Source organism: Pollicipes pollicipes, unplaced genomic scaffold (assembly GCF_011947565.3).
Source record: "Pollicipes pollicipes isolate AB1234 unplaced genomic scaffold, Ppol_2.1 Scaffold_7261;HRSCAF=8764_pilon_pilon_pilon, whole genome shotgun sequence".
In the NCBI taxonomy this organism is placed as follows: domain Eukaryota; kingdom Metazoa; phylum Arthropoda; class Thecostraca; order Pollicipedomorpha; family Pollicipedidae; genus Pollicipes; species Pollicipes pollicipes.
In genome coordinates, this window is record NW_023597054.1 from 41,067,128 (window position 1) to 41,087,482 (window position 20,355).

Sequence of the window (20,355 nt, forward strand, 5' to 3'; positions counted from 1 at the left end):
CCGTGTGGACGGGCGGGATCGCGCCACTGCTGAGCGACTGGGGCGAGCCGTGTGGACAGGCGGGCTCGCGTCACTGCTGAGCGACTGGAGCAAGCTGTGGGGACGGGCGGGATCGCGTCACTGCTGAGCGACTGGAGCGAGCCCTGTGGACGGGCGGGATCGCGTCACTGCTGAGCGACTGCAGCGAGCCGTGTGGACGGGCAGGATCGCGTCACTGCTGAGCGACTGGTGCGAGCTATGGGGACGGGCCGGACATCGTCGCTGTTAAACCACTGCTTAAATAGGTGCAATGCACGTGCATTACCCGCCCATGACCACCGTTTTACGCCGTCCGATGGGGCTATGGCGGGATCAAAGTGCTAGTCGCGTCCACATCAACCATGTGGCGCCTGCTAACCTGGGAAAGATTACATAGGACCGGACAGCTGCTTCATGAAACGAACAGCGGCGGCCGGCGTGAAGTCGTTCGGTCGACTCTCATGCTGCCGGCGCGCAGCACCAACTGCTCTCCCTGCGTAGCCAGTTGTAAGGCATGACGAGACTATTCATTCGTACCACCTGGCAGACGTGACACGCAGCCTGGACCTGAGGGGCCCACCGGGGGGGGGGGTGATGTCGCAGCACGTTGCCGTGTATTTGTGTTCCCTGGAGCTGGTGGCGGCGGCACGAGGCGGGCCCGGCGTGTGCCCGGATGGGGTCGGCGGTCACCGCAGGTGGCAGCACTGCCGCCGGCGCCGTCGCTCTGTTGGTGTTGGCAGGTCGCCTGACCGTGTCGACTGGCGGAGCGCCGAGCCGGACCGGGCGCTGGGCTGCCGTCCGCAACCGGCGACGAAGCCGGCCAAGCCAGGCGCCGCTCCTGCCCGGCGGGAGGCCAGCCGGCCACTCTGCAACTTTTGAGGACTGAAGCCTCCCCTCCCCACACTGGTCTGCTGCCATGCATAGGAAGAACGACCTCGAAAGGTCCAAAGTGATGTTATAGTCCCCCCCCCCCGCTACCCTGTCTACAGATAGTTATTGACATGTGTCGTTCCTCCATCCATGAGTGTGCAAGAACCGCACCCCCACTTAAACCCAGCAGACCACGGCAGGCACGGGTAAATGCTGCAATCCAATGCCAGTCCTGTATTGGCCCTCCCATGCATTCTACCAACACCAGCAGTCAGCTACGCTTTCCGACTTGCGAAGCGTTTGGTGCACACATGACGCCGGCGCCGCTCAGGGACGGGCGACGGAAGGCTGCAGCTGGCCCAGGCATCGACGCCAGGCGGGAGTCGCCATTGTTAGCTGGTCGCCGTGTGGCTGCCTGCCGGCGGCGGCCGTGCCGGCGGTCCGCCGTGGCGAATCGCGTGTCCCTGGGAGATGCGGGGAGACGCTGCCCCTGACGTCTCACCCCGGCAACAGTCGAGGTGATAAGGGACAAATGCATGGAAATGCATTTTGAAGCTTGTAGTTTGACGCGAGCGAATTCCCATACATGCTAACCCACCCGGCTAATTTGGTGTCTATAGCTCTTTTAGTGTTGATATCTCAGTGGGTCAAGCTGAACCCAAGCCAAGCGAAGGATATTTAACCGGCCACCCGGACGCGTGTTAAGGCACGGATGTTTTTCCCACTTCGTAAGCAATCCATCACTAACGCATCACTGTCAAACAGCATCAGAGTGAATGCTCACTGATAGACGTGCGTGCTGTTATGAGTATATTTGCCTCAAGAGACCAAACTGTCCTTCCCGAAAGACAAACAAATACAGAATGATTACGACAGTTTGCGGAACTGTGGCAATATGCCAATTACTCGTGAGAGCAGACGTCCTAATGCCTTGTTGAAAGTGGCGCTAGCATCTGCCAGATGTCATTAGTATATGAAAATACGTAAGTTGTTAGTGCATTTGCGAGGAACATTATGCACATAGATACGACAGAAGGAATAGTCTTATTCTTCAGATAATTCTTCACATCTTTACCTCCATTCTCCTGATTTTTCTAAAAGGAATAAGACTTTTACTCATGTTTTATTTACGTTTATGAAAATGCGTTACTTTCCGCTTTGGGATCGTGGGATCGCCTTATGTTCCTTTCCGAACATGCGTGGTTGAATGGATGGTCTCCAAAAAAATATCAGGAAGTCGATGGATAAAACCGGAAATGATCAACAGACACCGCACTTGTTTATGCGAATATTTCAGTCGTGATGGAGCCCACATATCCACCAGTGCCATTTGTACATCTGCAGCTTATATACATCATTAACCCTGCGTGTTTTGGGCAGCTCGTACAAAGATGTGGATTCGAAATTCATGCATTATCACTGATGCATCTTTGACACCACCGGAGCGTAAAACTGACTTATCGTCGGAGCCGTCAGTGGGAAAAGGAATGCTGTGGTGGATACCAAAGTCGTTACAACTTCCTGTTGGCCGGAGAGATGATGCGGTGCCCCATCCCCTGGAAGTATCCGGGCTGAGCCCCAGAACTACTGGAATATAGCATAGCATAGCTGCCTATGCTACAGGTTAGTGGTTACAGCAATCAAAAATAATCCAGGGAGCGGCCTGAAAAGACGAACAAAATTGTCCACTCAGAAAATACACAAGTGCTCCATTCTTCACATGAAAACAGGATGCCGCGTGCGCTTGTACCGTTCTGTCGCAAAGCCGCCCATGCGGCGTTTGGCCAGACCTCTGACATGAGTTTCGCCGACCGTCGTCGGATCACGCGTCGAACAGCGCGACTGGGCGGGCGCGCGAGAGCCGGCGGCCGCGCCGCCCGAAGTCCCAGCCGATCTGGATCCAGCGGGAGGGCTGCCAGCCGGGCTGGCCGGCTCGAGCCTGTGACGGCTGCGAAGGCCGTCATCCCACGTCGCTCGCCCCGCTGGCCTGAAGAAGCCAATCGGGGCTCGACACTGGCCGCTCGGCCCCGGCGCTAATTTTAGCTGACGTCGCTGGCGGCCGCCACTGCCAAATTTCAAAATAGCCCCGGTCGGCCGGCGGCGTGGCGAGCGTGGCTGTTGTCCGCCGGCCGCGTGTGGTCCCTGCCTGTGGTCCCGGTCCGTGGTCCGCCCCGCCGCTCGCCGCACCGCCGGCCGTGACCAGTGAGCGCCCCGGAGATCGGCGTCGACGCGGGCCAGTGAGTGGTGAGCACGCAGCGGACTCGCTGACCCCGGCCGACCGCCGACCGAAGCAGGCCAGCCGGCCACGCACCTCACAGACCAACATGGCCAGCTCCTGGAAGGTGAGGCGCCGGCAGGGTCTCTACAGCCACACCGGTCAGTGTCGATCGTGGCCGCAGGAGAGGGGGCGGCGGAGGGGGCCAGTGCGCCAGCCCCGCGTGGTGTTCGGCCGCGCTGCTCTGCCAAACAAGGCCCGGCCCGCACTGCTGCCGGCCGACCCGTCACTTAATAAGGGAGGCCTCAACTTTATAGTTATTGAGCAGGGAACCCGAAGGGAAAACACCAAACATGTTTGGTTGGGCTAATCTGGCGTCCGCCGTTGCTAGCGCTCCATAAACGGGTGCGCGAGATGAAGTACTTCACGTTCTTTTTTTGTCCATTTTCGGGAAACAGTTTCAGAGAGGTCATCCCATAGACGCTGTCGTCGTTGTCATGAGATCTATGGGCAAAAGCCTGAGGCCAGGCGTCCTCTGATCTGGGATCGGAAGAGTTTCTGGACCTGGCTCAAAAGAGCCCAGAGGTGCGCTGGTTGTGGCGTCCTCCGATGAGCTGTACGTGGTAGGAAGTCTTATGTGTTCCAGGTCCACGTAATCTGAGGGTCTGAGCTGTCACGCTGTCTGGCCAGTGACCAGACTCCACCGTGTCAGTTCGCGTGTAACTTCCTGACTCGAGCAAACCGCTCGCTGGCAGCGCTCTATGCTACAACTCGATTCGGCCCTTACAAAGCTAGGTCTCCTAAAAAGATTATATACTGATGTTCAGTAAAACAAACCGATAATCTCGACTCCTAAAATAAGTATTTTACATTAACTAATGTCGCAGTCTCAGGTCAGGCTTAAAATATTGCAATGGTGGCGTTCCGTCTCCGGCCTTAACGTATTGGCTAAAATGCAGACGTGACCAGGCGGGGCCGTATTTCCACAGCATCCGCATGTTTTTTTTTCGTCCAAACGATCTTAACATGTAAAAGACTACGATCGTCTGTGCGTGGCAGCGTGTGTGTGAAGGAAATACCCGTTCGAAAATGTCATGGCTTTGCACGCGTGTTCTCATAGTCCGTCTTATCTGTTCGCAAAAGTCTATGTGCTCGCGCAAAAGCGGATGCGGTGGAAGCACGGCGTGGGGCGAAATTGGTGTGAAACGAAATATTCTGAGTTAATCAGGAGTTTTCCCGAACTCTCCAAAAGGCTTAACTAACTAAACCTTTTTTTGTTAGACCAAATCTATCAAGAAATCAGCTGCAGCCGTACAAGCTATACGGCTTGTTGGATTAGGAGGATCAGTGAACAAAAATGACTCCCTCACACCTCCACACCTTTCCAACCTCATCAGGTTGACAACAGCTGTGCATTGTGAACTTCCGACTGGGCTTCGGCTATTTGCGCCATGTCGGCATGTTCTACATACTGCATCGCGATGCGGTTGTGCCATCGGCGAACCGCATTTTTCTAACATTTTGTGGGAGCAATGTCAAAACCTCACTGAAAAATGCGGCGTAAGGAACGAACAGGTGGCAGAAAATAAAGAAATTGAAGTGGCGATACGGAAGCTTTCTACTTCCATTGAACAAAACGATGGTTGGCGGGGTACCACCACGCGGTCGCAAACTGCCTTCCTCTGTTCATCTGCCTCACTGATGTCCTGTGCTCGGGTCTAGTTCCCGAGTCGCGGTGTCACGTGCTCGGGTCTGGCTCCCGAGTCGCGGTGTTCCGTGCTCGGGTCTGGCTCCCGAGTCGCGGTATTCCGTGTTCGTGTCTGGCTCCCGAATCGCGGTGTCCCGTGCTCGGATCTGGCTCCCGAGTCGCGGTGTCCCGTGCTCGGGTCTGGCTGCCGAGTCACGGTGTTCCGCGCTCGGGTCCGTGCTCTGCGCACGGGGTGGAAGCTGGTCTGGGGCCCAGTCCGGACGCCAGGGCGCTGCTCGCAGGGCCGCCCTTGGGCCAGTTTTGCCGCCAGGGGCGCGCTATTTCGGGTCGGCAGGCCTCTCCGATGCCCAAGTTAGCGGACCAGCGGCTGAGGCGCTGGCAGCCAAATGCTTCAGGAGGAGGGGGAGGGGATGGGAAGGGGGGGTCTTGCTACAGCCGGTCCCCTTGGTGCGGGTGGTGGCAGGACAGGGGCGCGGCCGGCGGGGTCAGCGGGGTCATCGCTCGACCATCGTCGGCCGGTGCAGCCGGAGCGGTGACTGCCCGCCGCACGCGCTCCTCCGCAGCGACTGCCCGCCGCACGCGCTCCTCCGCAGCGACTGCCCGCCGCACGCGCTCCTCCGCAGCGACCGCCCGCCGCACGCGCTTCTCCGCAGTAACTGCTAGTTGCACGCGCTCCTCCACAGCAGGCACGTGCAGCCCACTTGACATAACGTGGAAAGGAACGGCTCAGATCCCCGTTATCTGATCCGATCTCCTGTCTTTTTACCAATGACATAGCGCCCCAGTCCACTGTTCACAAGTTTTCCTATGCACCCCAGTTGTACAGTGTACACCAACTTTTCGCTGCCTGGCAGACTATACACCACGAACATCTAACGACATCACCACACGATATCGGAGAACATCTGATCCTTGTACAGATGCAGGGAATTGGCTACGTTCTCTGGGCAGCTGTCCAATGTTCGCCAGGTCGTCACTGCCAACTAACCCTCTGTCTACCAGCTGTCCGATATGTACCAGTTGTCCACTGAGCATCAGCAGTCTACTTCACGTGCATCAGTTATCCCCTCACTGCAGACATATGCCTAGAACCCCTCTAAGAGATTCTATGATCCAATCCAAGGATTCCATGAGTATGGAGCCTCATGGGATCCTGGAATCACCGTTGGGATCCAGATGCATATCTCGCTGTTTACTAGCTCTTACAGTATGTGACTTCCCACTGTGGCAGCACCAGACATCCAGCGTTTACAAGCTCTCTAGTGATTGTCAGCTGTCTGCTGTCCGTCAACAATTGTTCACTGTCCACCATCATCTAATCACTGTACGCCAGCTGTTCACTGTGCTTGCACCAAACATCCACCTTCCGCTAGATGTTCAATGGACATTTGCTGTCCACTGCCCAACAACTGTCCACCGTGACTGCACCGGGCATCCGCTGTCCACCACGTCTACAGCGTACATCGGTTACTCAACGTCTACCAAGACCTTTCCGCGGTACACCAGCTGTCCACTTCGCCTTTACCTATAGATAGACAAAGTCAACCCATAATTCAGTTTTCGTTAAAGGTAATCTGTTAAAGGAGCAGGTGGACTCAGTGAAAGTTGATCCACTAAATCGCTTAGGAATTCAATGTAAGCTAAAGTCAATCCGTCATTCGTTAACTTGTTTTAAGAAATTAGCCCCTTAAGGCTCTTCAAAAGGCGGGGCCACCCTTCCCCCCCACCCCCCTAAGACATCAGAAACCGTCACGACCAGTGACACGAAACTTGCAGGTCATGAACTTGCGACACGAAACTTGCATGGACATAATATGCGCGCATAGTCTAGTTAATTTGAGCATAAGCTGAGCCTAAGCCATGTTACAATGCCTATGTTTGCATATTGAAACAATGTGGTCAACTCAGACAAACGCTACAGCCCATAATGGCGTTCTGGGCACCGAGCAGGCCTCAGTGTAGCTGGCTCATACCCCTGTCGCGGTGGTCTCGCTCCGGGTGTCCACGCCGCTCTCGACCGAGGAACTTTTCTCTGAAAAAATGTGATTTTGCTTTTCAGTATCGACACAGATGCGAACAGCATGCAGTTAATTGACGCAGGTCAGGAAGTTGACATTTTAATACTCGGGTCAGCAGCTATTAGTCTGAGAAGTAGCCGCACAGTGCAAAAATAAATCGCATTGATCACTAAGGTGGCTGGCCCCCCTGTGACACAACACAGAACGAAAATCGGCTACCTGAAGCTTGGTGGCAGTACTCGAACTTGAGTATCATTTTCACGCTCGGAGGTTTAAAAAGTCTTGAGGCATCACGCTTTTTACGTCACTTATGATAAGATGATGTCATTGAAATCAAATTGGCTCAGGTCCCGTACCACGGATTTCGCCCAGTAGGTGTAAGGGGGCAGATACCACCCCATTCCCATGTGTGCCAATAGAAACCATATCAACGTCCACCTCGTTTTCCCATCACTCTCATTCCAAGACCCAAACCGTTGAATTCGCACACGCTAACAAGCCCCAACTGCCACCTATCGGAAGGTAAACGCACCAAACCCAGTTAAAAACTTACCGAATAAGTTTACGGCAACTGAAATTAAAGGAACAATGAATTATTTTTGACGTTTACGTAAGCGTCAATCCGTTGAAGGCAGTGTTCCACTTTTGTGTTGAGTTCTGAACTGAAATAGCCATCTTGAAGATTATTCCGTGCAGTTCACAGCCTTTCCCTTCTCAAGACCTAATCCCCTCTAGTTTCTGTGCTACACGCCCGCGAAGATGTGCGACCATTTCGAGGAGACTATTTCAAGGTCACCCCGGCATCCACGACGCCATAATAACGTCATTCAAATTCTGGTCTACCATTTGCCATGCATCGATTAGGGCCAATGCAAATATAATTGCCGAGTCGTTCATATCTGGCGTTCGTGAGCACGATTTCCCAATGTAACGGCCGTACGTTGGATCTCAATCAATGATGTGCGAGGTGCGATGACGTGATAAAAAAACGGCGTATTGAACGGTATATTCACTAAGCAGAGGAATTATGTTGTCTAGAGGAGCATTTTTCTTTTAAAAAAGTTACCGATAGTTATAAGGAAGTTTGTTTCATTGCATCTCATGCTTGCTGCAATATCTTCATAAGTGAACATTCCCTGTAACAATTAAATGGCAAATTAATTCACGAATTAATGGTTGAACAGAGTTGTGCCAACCTCCGCCTTAACCAAACGCTTACGACTGACTAACTCTTCATCTCAGCTCTTCATCACCGCTCAAGTTGCGTGAAGCAGCTCTGTTAGAAATGCGGGGGACGTTGACAATAACCAGCACTGTTTTGTGTGTCCGCCAGGCGCCACTAGTGATCTGCGGGGTCAACATCAACGCCATCAGGGAACCGGCTCAGCTGCACCAGCTGGTGAGTGTAGGGCGCGCGCTCTCCACTGCTGTTATAGTTGTCCACCGCTGTGATACATATACGTTGCTTGCGTTATGTATATAGTTACCAAACCCGCGTAGACATAGACCGCGCCTACTAGAGCACTGTGAGCGTTCATGGCCGCCAGCATCCACGGCTACAAGGCCTTTTTGCGATTTGTAAATATCCTGAGAAAACAAGGCCCGTTGCGTTCTGGCGAGCACTGTCTGCGAAGGAAATGGGAGCCAACAGTTCAAAGCAACTCAAAACGAATGAAAAGTTCAGGGTAGCTGTAATAGGCCTATGCGTCGGATAGGAGCTCTCCTCAGGATAGGGCGGTCGAGAGCTTTTCGTCTCCCAAGCCGTGACGTAGCCAAGCGGGCTTTTGGAGCTGACCCCTTGGATGTGGTGAGAACCACGAATTTTTATTTGTTTAGGACACTTGTTTGACTTTCCAGATGTCAAGACGAGGCATCCAAATGAGGTACAGAGCCTGAAAATGCTTACAGAATAAAAATAAAAGGGCTCTTATAGCGACTAGGATGACCCAACTGGATAAAAAGCCCCAATACTTTGACCTGGCCCCTCGTGAGCGAAATCCTAACTACTCCAGCGACCCCAAGTGTCTTGTGTCATGGAGCTACCGGCACATTTATGTCTTAAATAACAATGCAGGGAAGTGATAACCGTTGCATCAAACGGGAAATGCCTATGAGAGTTATCCGTATGTAGGTGCGCACGTCGGCGCCCGGCGCGGTGCGGATTCCAAATATGGCATAATGATCAGCGTCAGCCAATCAGATCACGTGGATTGGTGTCGCGCCAAATTTGGCCACATGGTTGGGGCGAGGGCGGGGTTCCACAAATGTGGCGACCAATCAGTGAATTGCACAGATATGCCATGGTCTGACAGCCGATCAAAGTCTACTACTCTAACGAAACATCAGTCCAATCAGCTGTTATATCTAAAAAGGCACTGCCCCATATTTTGTTTGATATTGGCCCGAAAGGCCCAGAGCTTATGGTTTTTCAGTATTATGAGTTTTTACGCGCGCCATTGCCGACCTGCCAACACAAATATACCACAACAATCCATCATCCAAGCATCCACAGCAAAACATCCAATACAGGGCGCCGTGCCAAGGGCTGCCTGAAGCACAGACGGCTAAGCCGAAAGTTTTCGATGCATACCCGTGCGCCGTAAGTGATTATGTCAAAGGCAAGACCAACTCAGCCTGCAGGCTCACTCGTTATGAATGGCATCGATTGATCTATCCTCTCGCAGGTCTTACCTGGATTCAACATCTGGTTTCTACAAACCCTAGTTTTGCCTGATCTTGATTAAGTGGTGATATCATCCCCGCCGGATCTTGCCAGAGTTCCGGCTGCCGGTACCCAGTTAGGTGGAAACGATGTAGTACCAAATTAGCCCACTACTATTTTCGACTCCGAGGACGGATAAGCCAGGGCTCAGGCAGTGAGTGCAGCGGCCCGTCATGGCGAGGTCAGGTCAGTCCACCGTGCCCGGACTTTGGCACACAGGCTACGACACTGTGATAGAAGGCGCTGACCTAAAATACGAATGCGCCTGCAATCCTCTTCTGATCCATCTTTGCGTCTTGGCTCGGCCAGAGTCTGCAGGCGTGAGGTGCATTAAAGCAGAGACTTTGGGGTTACTGATGAGGGCTTTAGAGGCTCAAGCCTTAAGTCCCTTAGGAGCTCGGGACTCCTAACGTTTGGGAAATCTGACATTAAGCCTATGACCACGCATGGGCAGGCACAAATCACACTGTCTCTGAATCACCGATTCTGGACAGCTTTCCACACCCTTGGCAAGATGCATGCTGATTAGCATTGTCGATGGCTGGGGTTCCCGCCTGTAGTGTGTAGCCTTCTCTCAAGACACTATTAGGTGTCACGCACGACAGTGAAAAGTCATAGCAGAAATGGCTGGACCCCTCACAAACCTTACTACTCATACTGGTGCAAAGCCGGGCGACAGCTTCGGGAGCGCAGAGGATCACTGGTGTTCCTCCCCATGTCCTCCCTGCATCCACTGCATCATTTTCCTGCCTGTCAGGTATGCTGGTCAGCGCCAGTCTATTAACTAAACGAAATAAAACATCAGGTATAACTTAGGTTATGCATTTTTCTTCACCGAAAATAGAAGCTTAACTGCTCAGTTGGGAGAGCTTCAGGTGCGCAGAAACATATATCGCCAGAGTGGTTCTCGACGCAACTGTGTTAAACTATTATTCAAGCCATTCATCTGCGCCCGGCCGGGGTCTGAGACAGCCGCGACCGCCCGGGGCAAGTCGACCTCCCCCCCCCCCTGGGATCCTCAACTTCCAGACGTCTTACGAGAAAAGCAAAGCTACAGTTGTGAAGGTCTGGTCAAATCATGAGAAATGCACCCAAAATGTTTGACCTTAGGTCAAATATGATGTCACCGGCGGTCAAAACGGTCGGTCGAAAGCGGTCATTCCGATAGATGCGTTAAAACAAAAGCTAGCGCGCAAGACGGATATGGATGGCACAAAATTGTTCTCTTTCACGATGCTCTTCTGACTTAGTTGATTTCATTAGGTGCAGCTGTGAGACAAAAGTATCCCAGACAGAAAATTATCACTTAAGGCTGACCTAGAGGTCAGCTGAGATCAGTTTAGGTCAAATTCATGCACCATCCAAATACAAATTTGAGCTGCTAACCGGGTCTCAGTGACCAATACAATCTTTTCTGCGATCAGAAATAGTGTTATACATCTACAGCCTGTAGATGTATAACGCCTGTATAATGCCTGTAGACTACAGGCACTGAAGATCGTATAGCTCTTGAATACATTATTCAGAGTCCCTTCGGCAATTCGCAATGTAGTTGTAACAACCTGAAAAAGGCGCGTTTGTGCTTGAAAGTATACGTCAGTAGCTTCGCAAACACGATATAGAGGTGGACACACGCGTCGCACTCGTATCTAGACTCTCCGCTACTAGCAATGGAAATCCTCGACCTTGGATGTCCTCACATGACCTTGCGTGTTCTCGCGTGACCTGTTCTGACCTCATTATGCATTATGATGATATCAGAACCGCTCTCAGGGGAATATTTGAATTCTGTGTCCACAATTACCTCATACAACATAAAACGCAAACATTTCCAAATATGACCATTCAGATTGCAACGCTAAGCCATTGAGCAGAGTCGTGAGTGCCCTGACTGCAGTGGAAATCGGACACACCTGGTCTCGACCTACATCTATACGCACACCTTTTTCATATGGAGCCAACGCTCTCGGAGTCCTCTGTTTTAACATTGATGGCGGGAGGGCCACGCCGTTGGGCCCTCTGTTCCCATCGCCGCGGCACAGCCGGGCGCCAGGTGTGTGGGTCGGCAGCACACGCAGCGGCGTCAGGTGAGCGGGCTCAGACTGCGCCGTTCCGTTGGACGCTCCTGGTCGCGGGGCCTCCGCTCGGCCGTGGTGCCGGCTCCATGAGGCCCCAGGCGCCGGCAGCGGCCCCCAGCGCGGCAGCCAGCCCAGCTGCTGGCACTCCCAGCCAGCCGACACGGTGACGTCAGCTGACCCCAGACCGGCCGCCTATTTTTACTGGCTGGCCTGTTTGCGCCTGGCTTGACGGCGGGCGCATCAGTAGGTCCCAGAGCCGAGGGGCACCAGCTCGGCGGCGCCCGCGCCGAGCTGATCACCAGGTCAGTCCGCGTTTACGGCACCACACAGAGGTCACCAGCTCGGCCGTCCGGGTCGCAGGTCAGCTGACAGCGTCCGACTCTGACGGCCTGTCTCTCAGCTGGTCCGCTTGGATGTGCCCAGTAACGACTGCCGTCGGTTGGACGGGTGTCCTCTATGGTGGCTGGACTCAGGTCTTTGAGCCCTTTAACTGTACTGGTCGGTGACAGGTCTGCCTTTTATCCATGCCGGCGGCGTTGGGTCTGTTTCTAACCTGTGCTGATCGACGTCAGGCCCGCCTCCCAGTCCATGTGGCCAGAGTGAGATATTCTCTCAGCTAAGCTTGTCGGCGTCGAGTCTGTGTGTCAGGTATGCTGGTCTGCGTCAGGTCCGTCTCCGCGTTCGATACATAACTGACATGAGCTGCTGTGTTTGACGTTGCTGTCTGTGGGCACTGCCATTTGTGGATGCTGCTGTGTTTGGACGTTGCTGTCTGTGGGCACTGCCGTCTGTGGACGTTGCTGTGTTTGGACGTTGCTGTCTGTGGGCACTGCCGTCTGTGGACGCTGCCGTGTTTGGACGTTGCTGTCTGTGGGCACTGCCGTCTGTGGACGCTGCTGTGTTTGGACGTTGCTGTCTGTGGGCACTGCCGTCTGTGGACGCTGCTGTATTTGGACGTTGCTGTCTGTGAGCACTGCCGTCCGTGGATGCTGTTTTCTGAGGACACTGCTCTCTGTGGACACTGCTGCCTGTGGACGCTGCTGTCTGTGGACGCTGCTGTCTGCGGATGCTGCTATCTGTGGACGCTGCTGTCTGTGGACGTTCCTGTCTACGGACGTTGCTGTCTGTGGACGCTGCTGTCTTAGGACGCTGCTGTCTGTGGACGTTGCTGTCTGTGGGCACTGCCGTGCGTGGACGCTGCTGTCTGAGGACGCTGCTGTCTGCGGACGCTGCTGTCTGTCTGTTCCTGTCTGTCAGAAATATATGAGCATAGCCAATATGCTTCTAGTGAGGGTGGGAAGTGGGACATGCCCTCCAGAAGTTCTACTGTTCCTCAGAATGGGATTCTGCCTTCTTTAATTTTGCCCACACAATGCACTTTGTCACGTTGTCCCACTCGAAATCCCCTTTTTAGGTCAGTTTGTCTCCTGATTCCATCCTGGTCGCCGTGCCCCACCTCCTTATTGGCGGCCGAGTGGAAAAAAGATAGTTTCCTCGGCAAGGAACGCCTCGCGGCCACCTGGGGGTGTAACAAGTAACCCCCTCTAAGTTGCCTTAAACGCCCGAGCTGCTTCAGGTATGCTCACCAAGGTTTCAGTACCCATCGGGCGGCATATTTGGCACGTTTCCATAAAATTGACATTTGACATGATTGACACACACATTCCATAAAATTGACATGACATAAAATTGGCGTTGGGAATATGATCATGGTTTGCGCAACTGCTTTGGGCTCCATGGACAGTATTTCACTTCCTTGCTTTAGATTCTTTTGGCGCAACTCTTCGACTGTTTTGGCTGCGTGCCATTCATGATCATTAGACTGTACGAGGTCACACCAGGTCAGAAACGGATGAAATATGCAACCACGTTTCGAATGTTGAACAACACCTATTCGTGGTGCCGTTTTGTGACAGGCAAGCAAGTATATACGCCAATGCACATCTCCAACTTAATGAGTATCTTAGGCCATGTGGGCCGGGAAAGCGAATATTTCGTCGTGGAACGAGCTTGTCTTTACTTGATTGTACCTGACATGAGCTTAACATGACCCCTTTTGAACATCATAGCAGGATTCTAATGGGTCTTTCGTCCTTGCCGGTCGTTGAGCCACATACATCAATGTTCGCGGTTGCTGGATGATGTGGAAGTCGTTCGATATTTCTGTTCACCTTCAGGTGTTTTTGTGCGACCTTAATGTCATCACTCACAGTGGCGACGCCATGGACGCCATTTTGTGGCCATGCTCCTTACTGCTGGAGATGGCGGGGCGCCGTAGTGATTTTTGAAGTTTAGGTCACCCGCAGAGCTTTTACAGCATAAAAGTGGACACCGAGGCACCAAAATAGGATCGCAAGCACCCCTCTAAACCCACGGCAGGGTCCCTATCACAACGATGACGGTCCCTTGGACTAAAAGGGTCCACTTCTCTGTGACCCGATTTTGGCGCTCTTTTGGGCGAAATCCTGGGCCAATATTCGCGTGTTCACTGATAGCTCCCAGCGATAAAGCCCTGCCACTGATCATTCAGATGACAATTGTGAGCTTAATGAGTCCCGGGCAATATTATCCGGGACAGCCGACATTGGTTGGTATTGTACCAATTCGCAGGTTAGATCCTGAAACGACGCTGGGTCTTTTTATCCCCCCCCCCCCCCCCCCCCCCCAGAAGATGGTCGCTGTTGACGAAGCATCTCAGGTGATGCTGGTTTAGAGTGTGAGGCACGTTATAGGTTTGCTCGTCTGTCCCACCTCAGTCGGCCTCAGGCTTCTCTGGCGGCTACGCAGGTCCGGTGTGGAACGTGTTTGCCGCCCACGGTAAACGCCTGATCCCATCCTGGAGCCAGGGCAAATAATCGCCCTGACCTGCGGGCCAGCAGGGCGCCGGGGCTGGAGGTCAGCCAAGGTCAGCCGTGCCTGGCGCCAGTCGTAGCCCCGGAGCGGCGCCCCGACATATCGCTGGCTGAGGGGGGGGGGGGGGGCGGGGGGAGGGGAGTGCGATGGAGACAGAGGTGCCTCTGCCTACCCTTTTTACGTCACCTCACGATACATATCAGCACTTTGTCCGGTCTAAATCAGGACTGGACGGAATTGGACTGGGCTGCGTCAGCATTCCAATCAGCGTCACCGCTCACAAGGCGCAGTTTTTATGTGGTAAATCTTCACGCCGAAAAATGGTAGCACTTTTGACGCACTTGCAGACACTTTTCTTCATCATCCTTTTCATGATGTTGTCCGTATTCCATGGTGACTGCAGCCTTTAAGCACCTTTTCTAACCAAGTAGTGCAGAAGCACTACGGAAAGGGTACAAGACCTTACATGTGCGGGAGAGATAAACGGGCCGACCCGTCTCCGACAAGCGTCTGTTTGGAAGACATGTCTTTGGACAGGTGTCTGTTCTGAAGACCTGTTTCCTCACCGGCGTCTGTTCTGAAGACCTGTTCCCAGTCGGGTGACCAGTCCGTTCGGGTCTGTTCAACCGTCAGCACTGATGTGTCTCGATATGTCATGGCTCAGGCATGGTCCACAACTAATGCAGAATGTTTTATTAGGCATGACTCGCCGAACCTTCAAAATCTTCTTAAAAAGGCATGGCGCAATAGCATGGAGACCTTATTTGCCCACGTAATCAGTGGAGTAATGTTGGTTTTTCCTGGTTGAAAGGAATTATTTTCCTCCGTCTCCTGCTGGGAGGAGAGAGTGAATGGTATAGTACTGTGCAGTACTCCCTTTCTCAGTCACGAACAGTCAATCTGGCAGGATGAATCTGGAACATGCACTATGCAATCTAGCACGATGTTGTCCGCTCATAACGGTTCACCCTTACAGCTGCAGCAATGCGAGGACTTCGATGACAAAAACAAAATTTTTGCGCGTCTGATGGACATCATGCCAGGAGGACCAGGTAAGCCGCCAGTCACCTGGACCAGTATCGAAACCAGCTTGCATGCATATTTTGCTTCCAGTCGCCACAAATAACCACCACTACCGAAGATGCCTTCGATCGAGTTAGCGTGTCGACGCATTTCGTCAATCCCGTGTTTTGTGTCTTAGAGACGCTTGGCTTCGGACATCGCATGCGCGACACCGGCAGATACCAGTCTGGTGTGTCAGTCTAGTGTGTCCATGCCGCAGCTGACGTGACCTTTTGTGGTAGGGCCTTGTGGAGCTGACTTTCGGGCCCGCAAGTCGACGTGTGCCCTGGTCTGGTCTTCCGCTTCCTAATACGTGTGACCCGGGCCCGCGTCAGACCCGTAGCCAGTACCCGGGCCGCACGTGTGACCTGAAACAGGATCACACGACCTGGGCCGAGCCGGACGTGGAGCCCGGACCACAGTCAGACGCATGCCCTTGACCCGGGTCACACGTGCGACCTGGACCCGGTCAGAGCCTAGACCTGAGTCAAACGTCTCACTGACGGAGGTCAAGCGCATGACCAGCCTGAATCGGGCGTCTGACCTGGACCCAGGTCAGACGCGTGGCCTGGGCTTGGGTCAGGTATCTGACCGGGACCCCGGTGTGGCGTGTGACCGGCCGTCTCACGGGCCTGGCCGCCGTGCCCGGCTCTCAGCAGCGCTCTAACGCAGGCCGCGCTGACGCGCCGGCCTTGTGTTTCAGCCGGCGGCCGCGGCCGGCCGCCGCCGCTGGCGCTTGACCAGCTGCGCCGCTCACTGCTACAGCAGCGGCGTGTGCTGCGCCGCTCCAGCGAGAGCGCCATCGACTCGGGCACCGAGAGCGGGGACGAGGCGGCGGCCGGCCAGCTGGACTCGCTGCTGGACGGGCTGTGGCGGCGATTGGAGGGCCAGCAGCCGGCGGCGGCTGCCCCCGGCCTCAGCCCCCAGCTGCTGGCCGAGGCGGACGCGGTGTTGGCGCGTCTGCGGGAGTCGCTCGGCGCGGGGGCGGGGGCGTCCGACGGGGCCTGGAGCTCAGGTCGAGCTGCTGGCGCTGATTGAACGGCTGCAGAGCTCGCTGCAGACGGCGGCGTCGCGGCCGTGAGGCGGCGCCGGCGCCGCCACCACCGCGGCGTGCCGCGCACCGGCGCCGGCGCCGGCCACACACGGTCGGCGTCACGCGGGAAGAGCTGTCCGAGGTCCGGCACTGGCTTGCCGTCAGCCGTCGGCAGGCGGCGCCGGAGGCTCAGGCGGCGCCGGCGGCTCAGGAGGCGGCGGCTGCCGCGCCGGCGCCGGCTCCCGCCAGCTCCCTGTACGCCGGCAGTGCGCGGCCCTTCTGCCGACAGCTGTCACAGGAGTACCAGGGCCGGCGGCTGGCGGCGCCGCAGCGACTCCGGCGCGTACCACCGGCGTCTGGCCGCAGTCCGCTCTTGGGCCGCCAGCAGGCGCCACCCCACCGGCCCGGCTGCGGGTCGACTGTGCGCCCGGCCGCCGCCCGAGCGAGCGGGCCGCCGCGCCCGGCCGGCCGCCGCGACCGGCCTCACACCATCGGCTCCTCCGAGCACGACTTCGCCGCCATCCGCGCCGCCATCGACTCCCAGATCAGCCCGCGGGCGGCCGGTGCCGATCAGGAGACGACACTCGGCCAGGCTAGCGCTGAGGGAGTGTCGGACCGACCCGCACAGGCCGTCCCCCGGCCGGAGACAGACAGCGTGCGCCCGGCGCCCCAGCGCCGCTCCGACGACGTGCTGGTGCCGCAGCGCGCCACCGTCCACGAGGCGCGCCGCCAGTTCTGCCGCTCCGACGCCTCGCCGGTCCACCACCGCGGCGACATCCCCCAGCCGCCCGTCGAAGCTCCTGCACAGCCTGCCGCTTTGCCGAGCCGCGAGTCGCCGCTTGCGCAGAGCGCTGGCAGCCCGCACGGCCACAGACTCTCGCTGGCTTCCGCGCTAACAAAGCAGATGACCAAGGAGTACCTCGAGGACTCCGCCCATGTTTCCAGAGACCAAGTGATCGGTAGTCGGCTAGCCGGCTGGCGGCGGTGCGAGCAGCCGCGCGGCGCGCGCGAGTGGCCGCCGTCCCGGGGCGAGGCGGCCACGCCCAGCGCCCAGGCCTGGCCGCCAGCTCAGACAGCCGCTCCTGTTTCAGAGCCGGCGGCCGACGAACCGTGCGGCCCGGGCCCGACTCAGTACACCTGCAGCATCGTGACGCAGGAGACGCAGACGGCCGAGCTGCCGCCCGGCTCCGGGCCGCCCGGCGCCAGCCCACTGGCGGCGGGGTCCGACGGGGGCCGGCCGGTGGCGGCTCAGGATCTGCCGGGGCCGGACACGGCGGTCTGGTCCGACGGCAGCCGGCCGCCGTGGGCGCGCCACGGCCGGGTGGCGGCGCCACCGTCGCCGGAGGACGCGTCGTCGTCCTCCGGCGGCAGCCAGCGGCCGCCCTGGGCGCGCCGGGGCCGGTCGGACAGGTCGTCGTCGCCGGAGGAGCGCGCCGTACGACCGACGCTGGCACGCACGGGCCGCTCCGCTAGACCGCAGTCGCTGGAGGAGGCGGTGCCGGCGGCGGCCGGCAGCCAGCTGCCGTGGGCACGGCCGGGCCGCTGCCCGGGCCGGGCATCCAGCGTGTCGCGGCTGGCCAGCGCGTTCAGCGCCGAGGAGCCGCCGCCGCCGCCCAACTGGGCTCGCCAGGCGAGGCTGGAGAAGGCACGCAGTCTGTACGCGGCGTCAGGCGAGCCGGCGGCCGCGGAGCGAGGCCCGGCGCCGGCGCCATCGCAGCAGAGGAAGATGTCGCTTCCGCACGGGCCCGCAGGCGCCACCAGGGCACTGGCGCGCTCCAGAAGCGAGGAGCAGATCTGTGGAGGCAGGCCACATGGTCGTATTTTGAAGCAGGAGCCGTTCCATATGTTGCATGGCATGCGACAGCAAACGCATGTGTCGGACAAGCCGCACCATCAGCAGGGGAAGCATCTGCATCAGCAAGCCGCCACCATGCACAGCCACCAGCGGCACTATGGCCAGCCATCTGTTCACGATGTTCAAGTCGTCTGTGCGTCAGCAGCCAGCATCCGCGCACTATCACAACCATCCACAGGAGCACATGGTCAATACGCACCAGCCGGATGTTATCAGTAATATCAGCCATATCCCCAGCCAATGGTATCGTCTTGTTCGCAAGATCTACGGCGTGTGTCCTCAAACCCGCACCAGGAGTTCCATCATCATCCCACCAGTCCGCACCAAGAGGTCCTTGACCACCCAAACGCCATTTACGGCACGCCTCAGCAGCCTGCGCAGTCGTCCTCAGCCCGGAGTCAGCGGCCAGAGCCACTAGGCTCGTCCTCTGCCGGGTCCTCTATTCGGGTCCTCCATCGGATCCACTGTCGGGTCAGTTGACGGGTCCTCCGGCGCAGGGGCGAGCGAGCGCCGGCGGCCCGGCTCGGCCGCGGTCGGAGAGCGGGCCGGGGCCGGCCGGCCGCGTCTTCCTGCCGGTCACGGCCGCCGACGGCGCCGGTCCGGCCGGGGCGGCGCGCCTGCCGTGGGCGCAAGCGGGCGCGCACGGCCCCGGGCGGGTGCAGCAGCGGGCCGCCTCGCTGGCCGGTGCCGAGCTGGGCGGTCAGTCGCGGCCAGCCCGGCCAGCGCCGCCGTGTGTGACGCCTGGCCGGCGGCTGGCGGGCGGCCAGGTGGATCTGCGAACCGCTCCGCTGGCGCGGCAGCAGGCTCCGGCTCCAGCTCCGGTTCCGGCTCAAGCTCCTGCTGCGGCTCCGGCTCCGGCTCCGGTTCCGGCGCGGCTGCCGCCGCTGTACCCGCGCCCGGTAGTGCCGGCGCGGCCGGGGGCAGCCGAGCCGGCCGGGCGCCGCGCTGGCCTACAGCGCAGCAGCAGCTCCGACATGTTGCGCTTCGGTGTCACCACCAAGCCGTTCGAGGCGCGCCTGGATGCGGCCAGTGCCGAGCAGAAGAAGCAGCGCCTGGAGACATTCTTCCGCGAGCGCGAGGACGAGCGGCTGGCTCGCTCGTTCGACGACCTGTTGGACGGCCTGGACGAGGAGGAGCTGATGGCGCCGGCGGCCGGTGAGTCGGCCGGCGGCCGGCAGCCGCCGCACGCGCTCGCCAAGTCGCACACGGTCGGTGACCTGCGGCTGGGACGAGGGCCACCTCCGCCGCCGCCGGCGTCCAGCGCGCGCAGCTCATTCGCGCGGCGACAGCACGCCTGGGAGAGCAGCATCGGCACGAGCATGGCCCTCGGACTGGGCTCCTGTAAGTGACCGGCCGTCGCGACGACAGCGCCGCCCGGCGGCAGCTCGGCTAACGACGGCTCGGTGTCGGCGCCGGTGGCCTCGTGACGTCACGGATGCCCCAGACGGGCCGATGGCGCCTGTCGGAGCGGCCACCAGCGCGCAGCACCCTCACTCAGCTGACTGGCATGGCTCGCACACGGAGCTAGGGCTCCGCCGGCGTATAGCGTGTGCCACGCCTCTGGTGTGGGTTTGGTGAGCTAACTTCTGCGCAGGACTGTGGTGTTGCTGGTCTTTCTATACATTTTTCTCTCGAGCCTCAATGGTGCTGACTTCTTCTCAGCTTTGCTGATATTTTCTCTAGAGCCGTTGCTGTGCTCAAAATGATGCAATAATTGAAAGGCATTGCATTCTAACATTTTAACAATAGCTGATATAATGATAAATCATCTCGTTTCCCGGCCGGCCAGGCGTTTTCACCTGTTGCATGCAATCAGCGGCGTTTGTCTTGCTTCTAGATGCTCCGCCGCCGCCGCCGAAGCCTGCAGCAAACGAGAACGGTAAGCGTTATTCGCTTGTTTCTTCTAAGGGAAGAGTGCCACCT

The 20,355-nt window shown here is 57.3% G+C and overlaps 1 protein-coding gene across 4 annotated transcripts in view; it reads left to right on the forward strand.

Annotated features, from left to right (window-relative positions):
• The first annotated feature begins 3,008 nt into the window (after positions 1–3,008).
• Positions 3,009–20,355, forward strand: part of LOC119111943 (smoothelin-like protein 1) — a 60,571-nt gene continuing 43,224 nt past the window's right edge. For 2 of the 4 annotated variants that reach the window (XR_005095648.1, XM_037235831.1), the window contains exons 1-2: positions 19,362–19,773; positions 20,270–20,311. Coding sequence is in view for 3 of the 4 variants with exons in the window: in XM_037235831.1 (XP_037091726.1) it covers positions 19,407–19,773; positions 20,270–20,311 (409 nt within the window). In the remaining variant the exon portion in view is untranslated. Of the gene's footprint in view, positions 3,231–8,162; positions 8,229–15,458; positions 15,535–17,668; positions 19,020–19,361; positions 19,774–20,269; positions 20,312–20,355 lie in introns of those variants that run through there. The other 2 variants (XM_037235832.1, XM_037235830.1) reach the window with 2 other exon arrangements.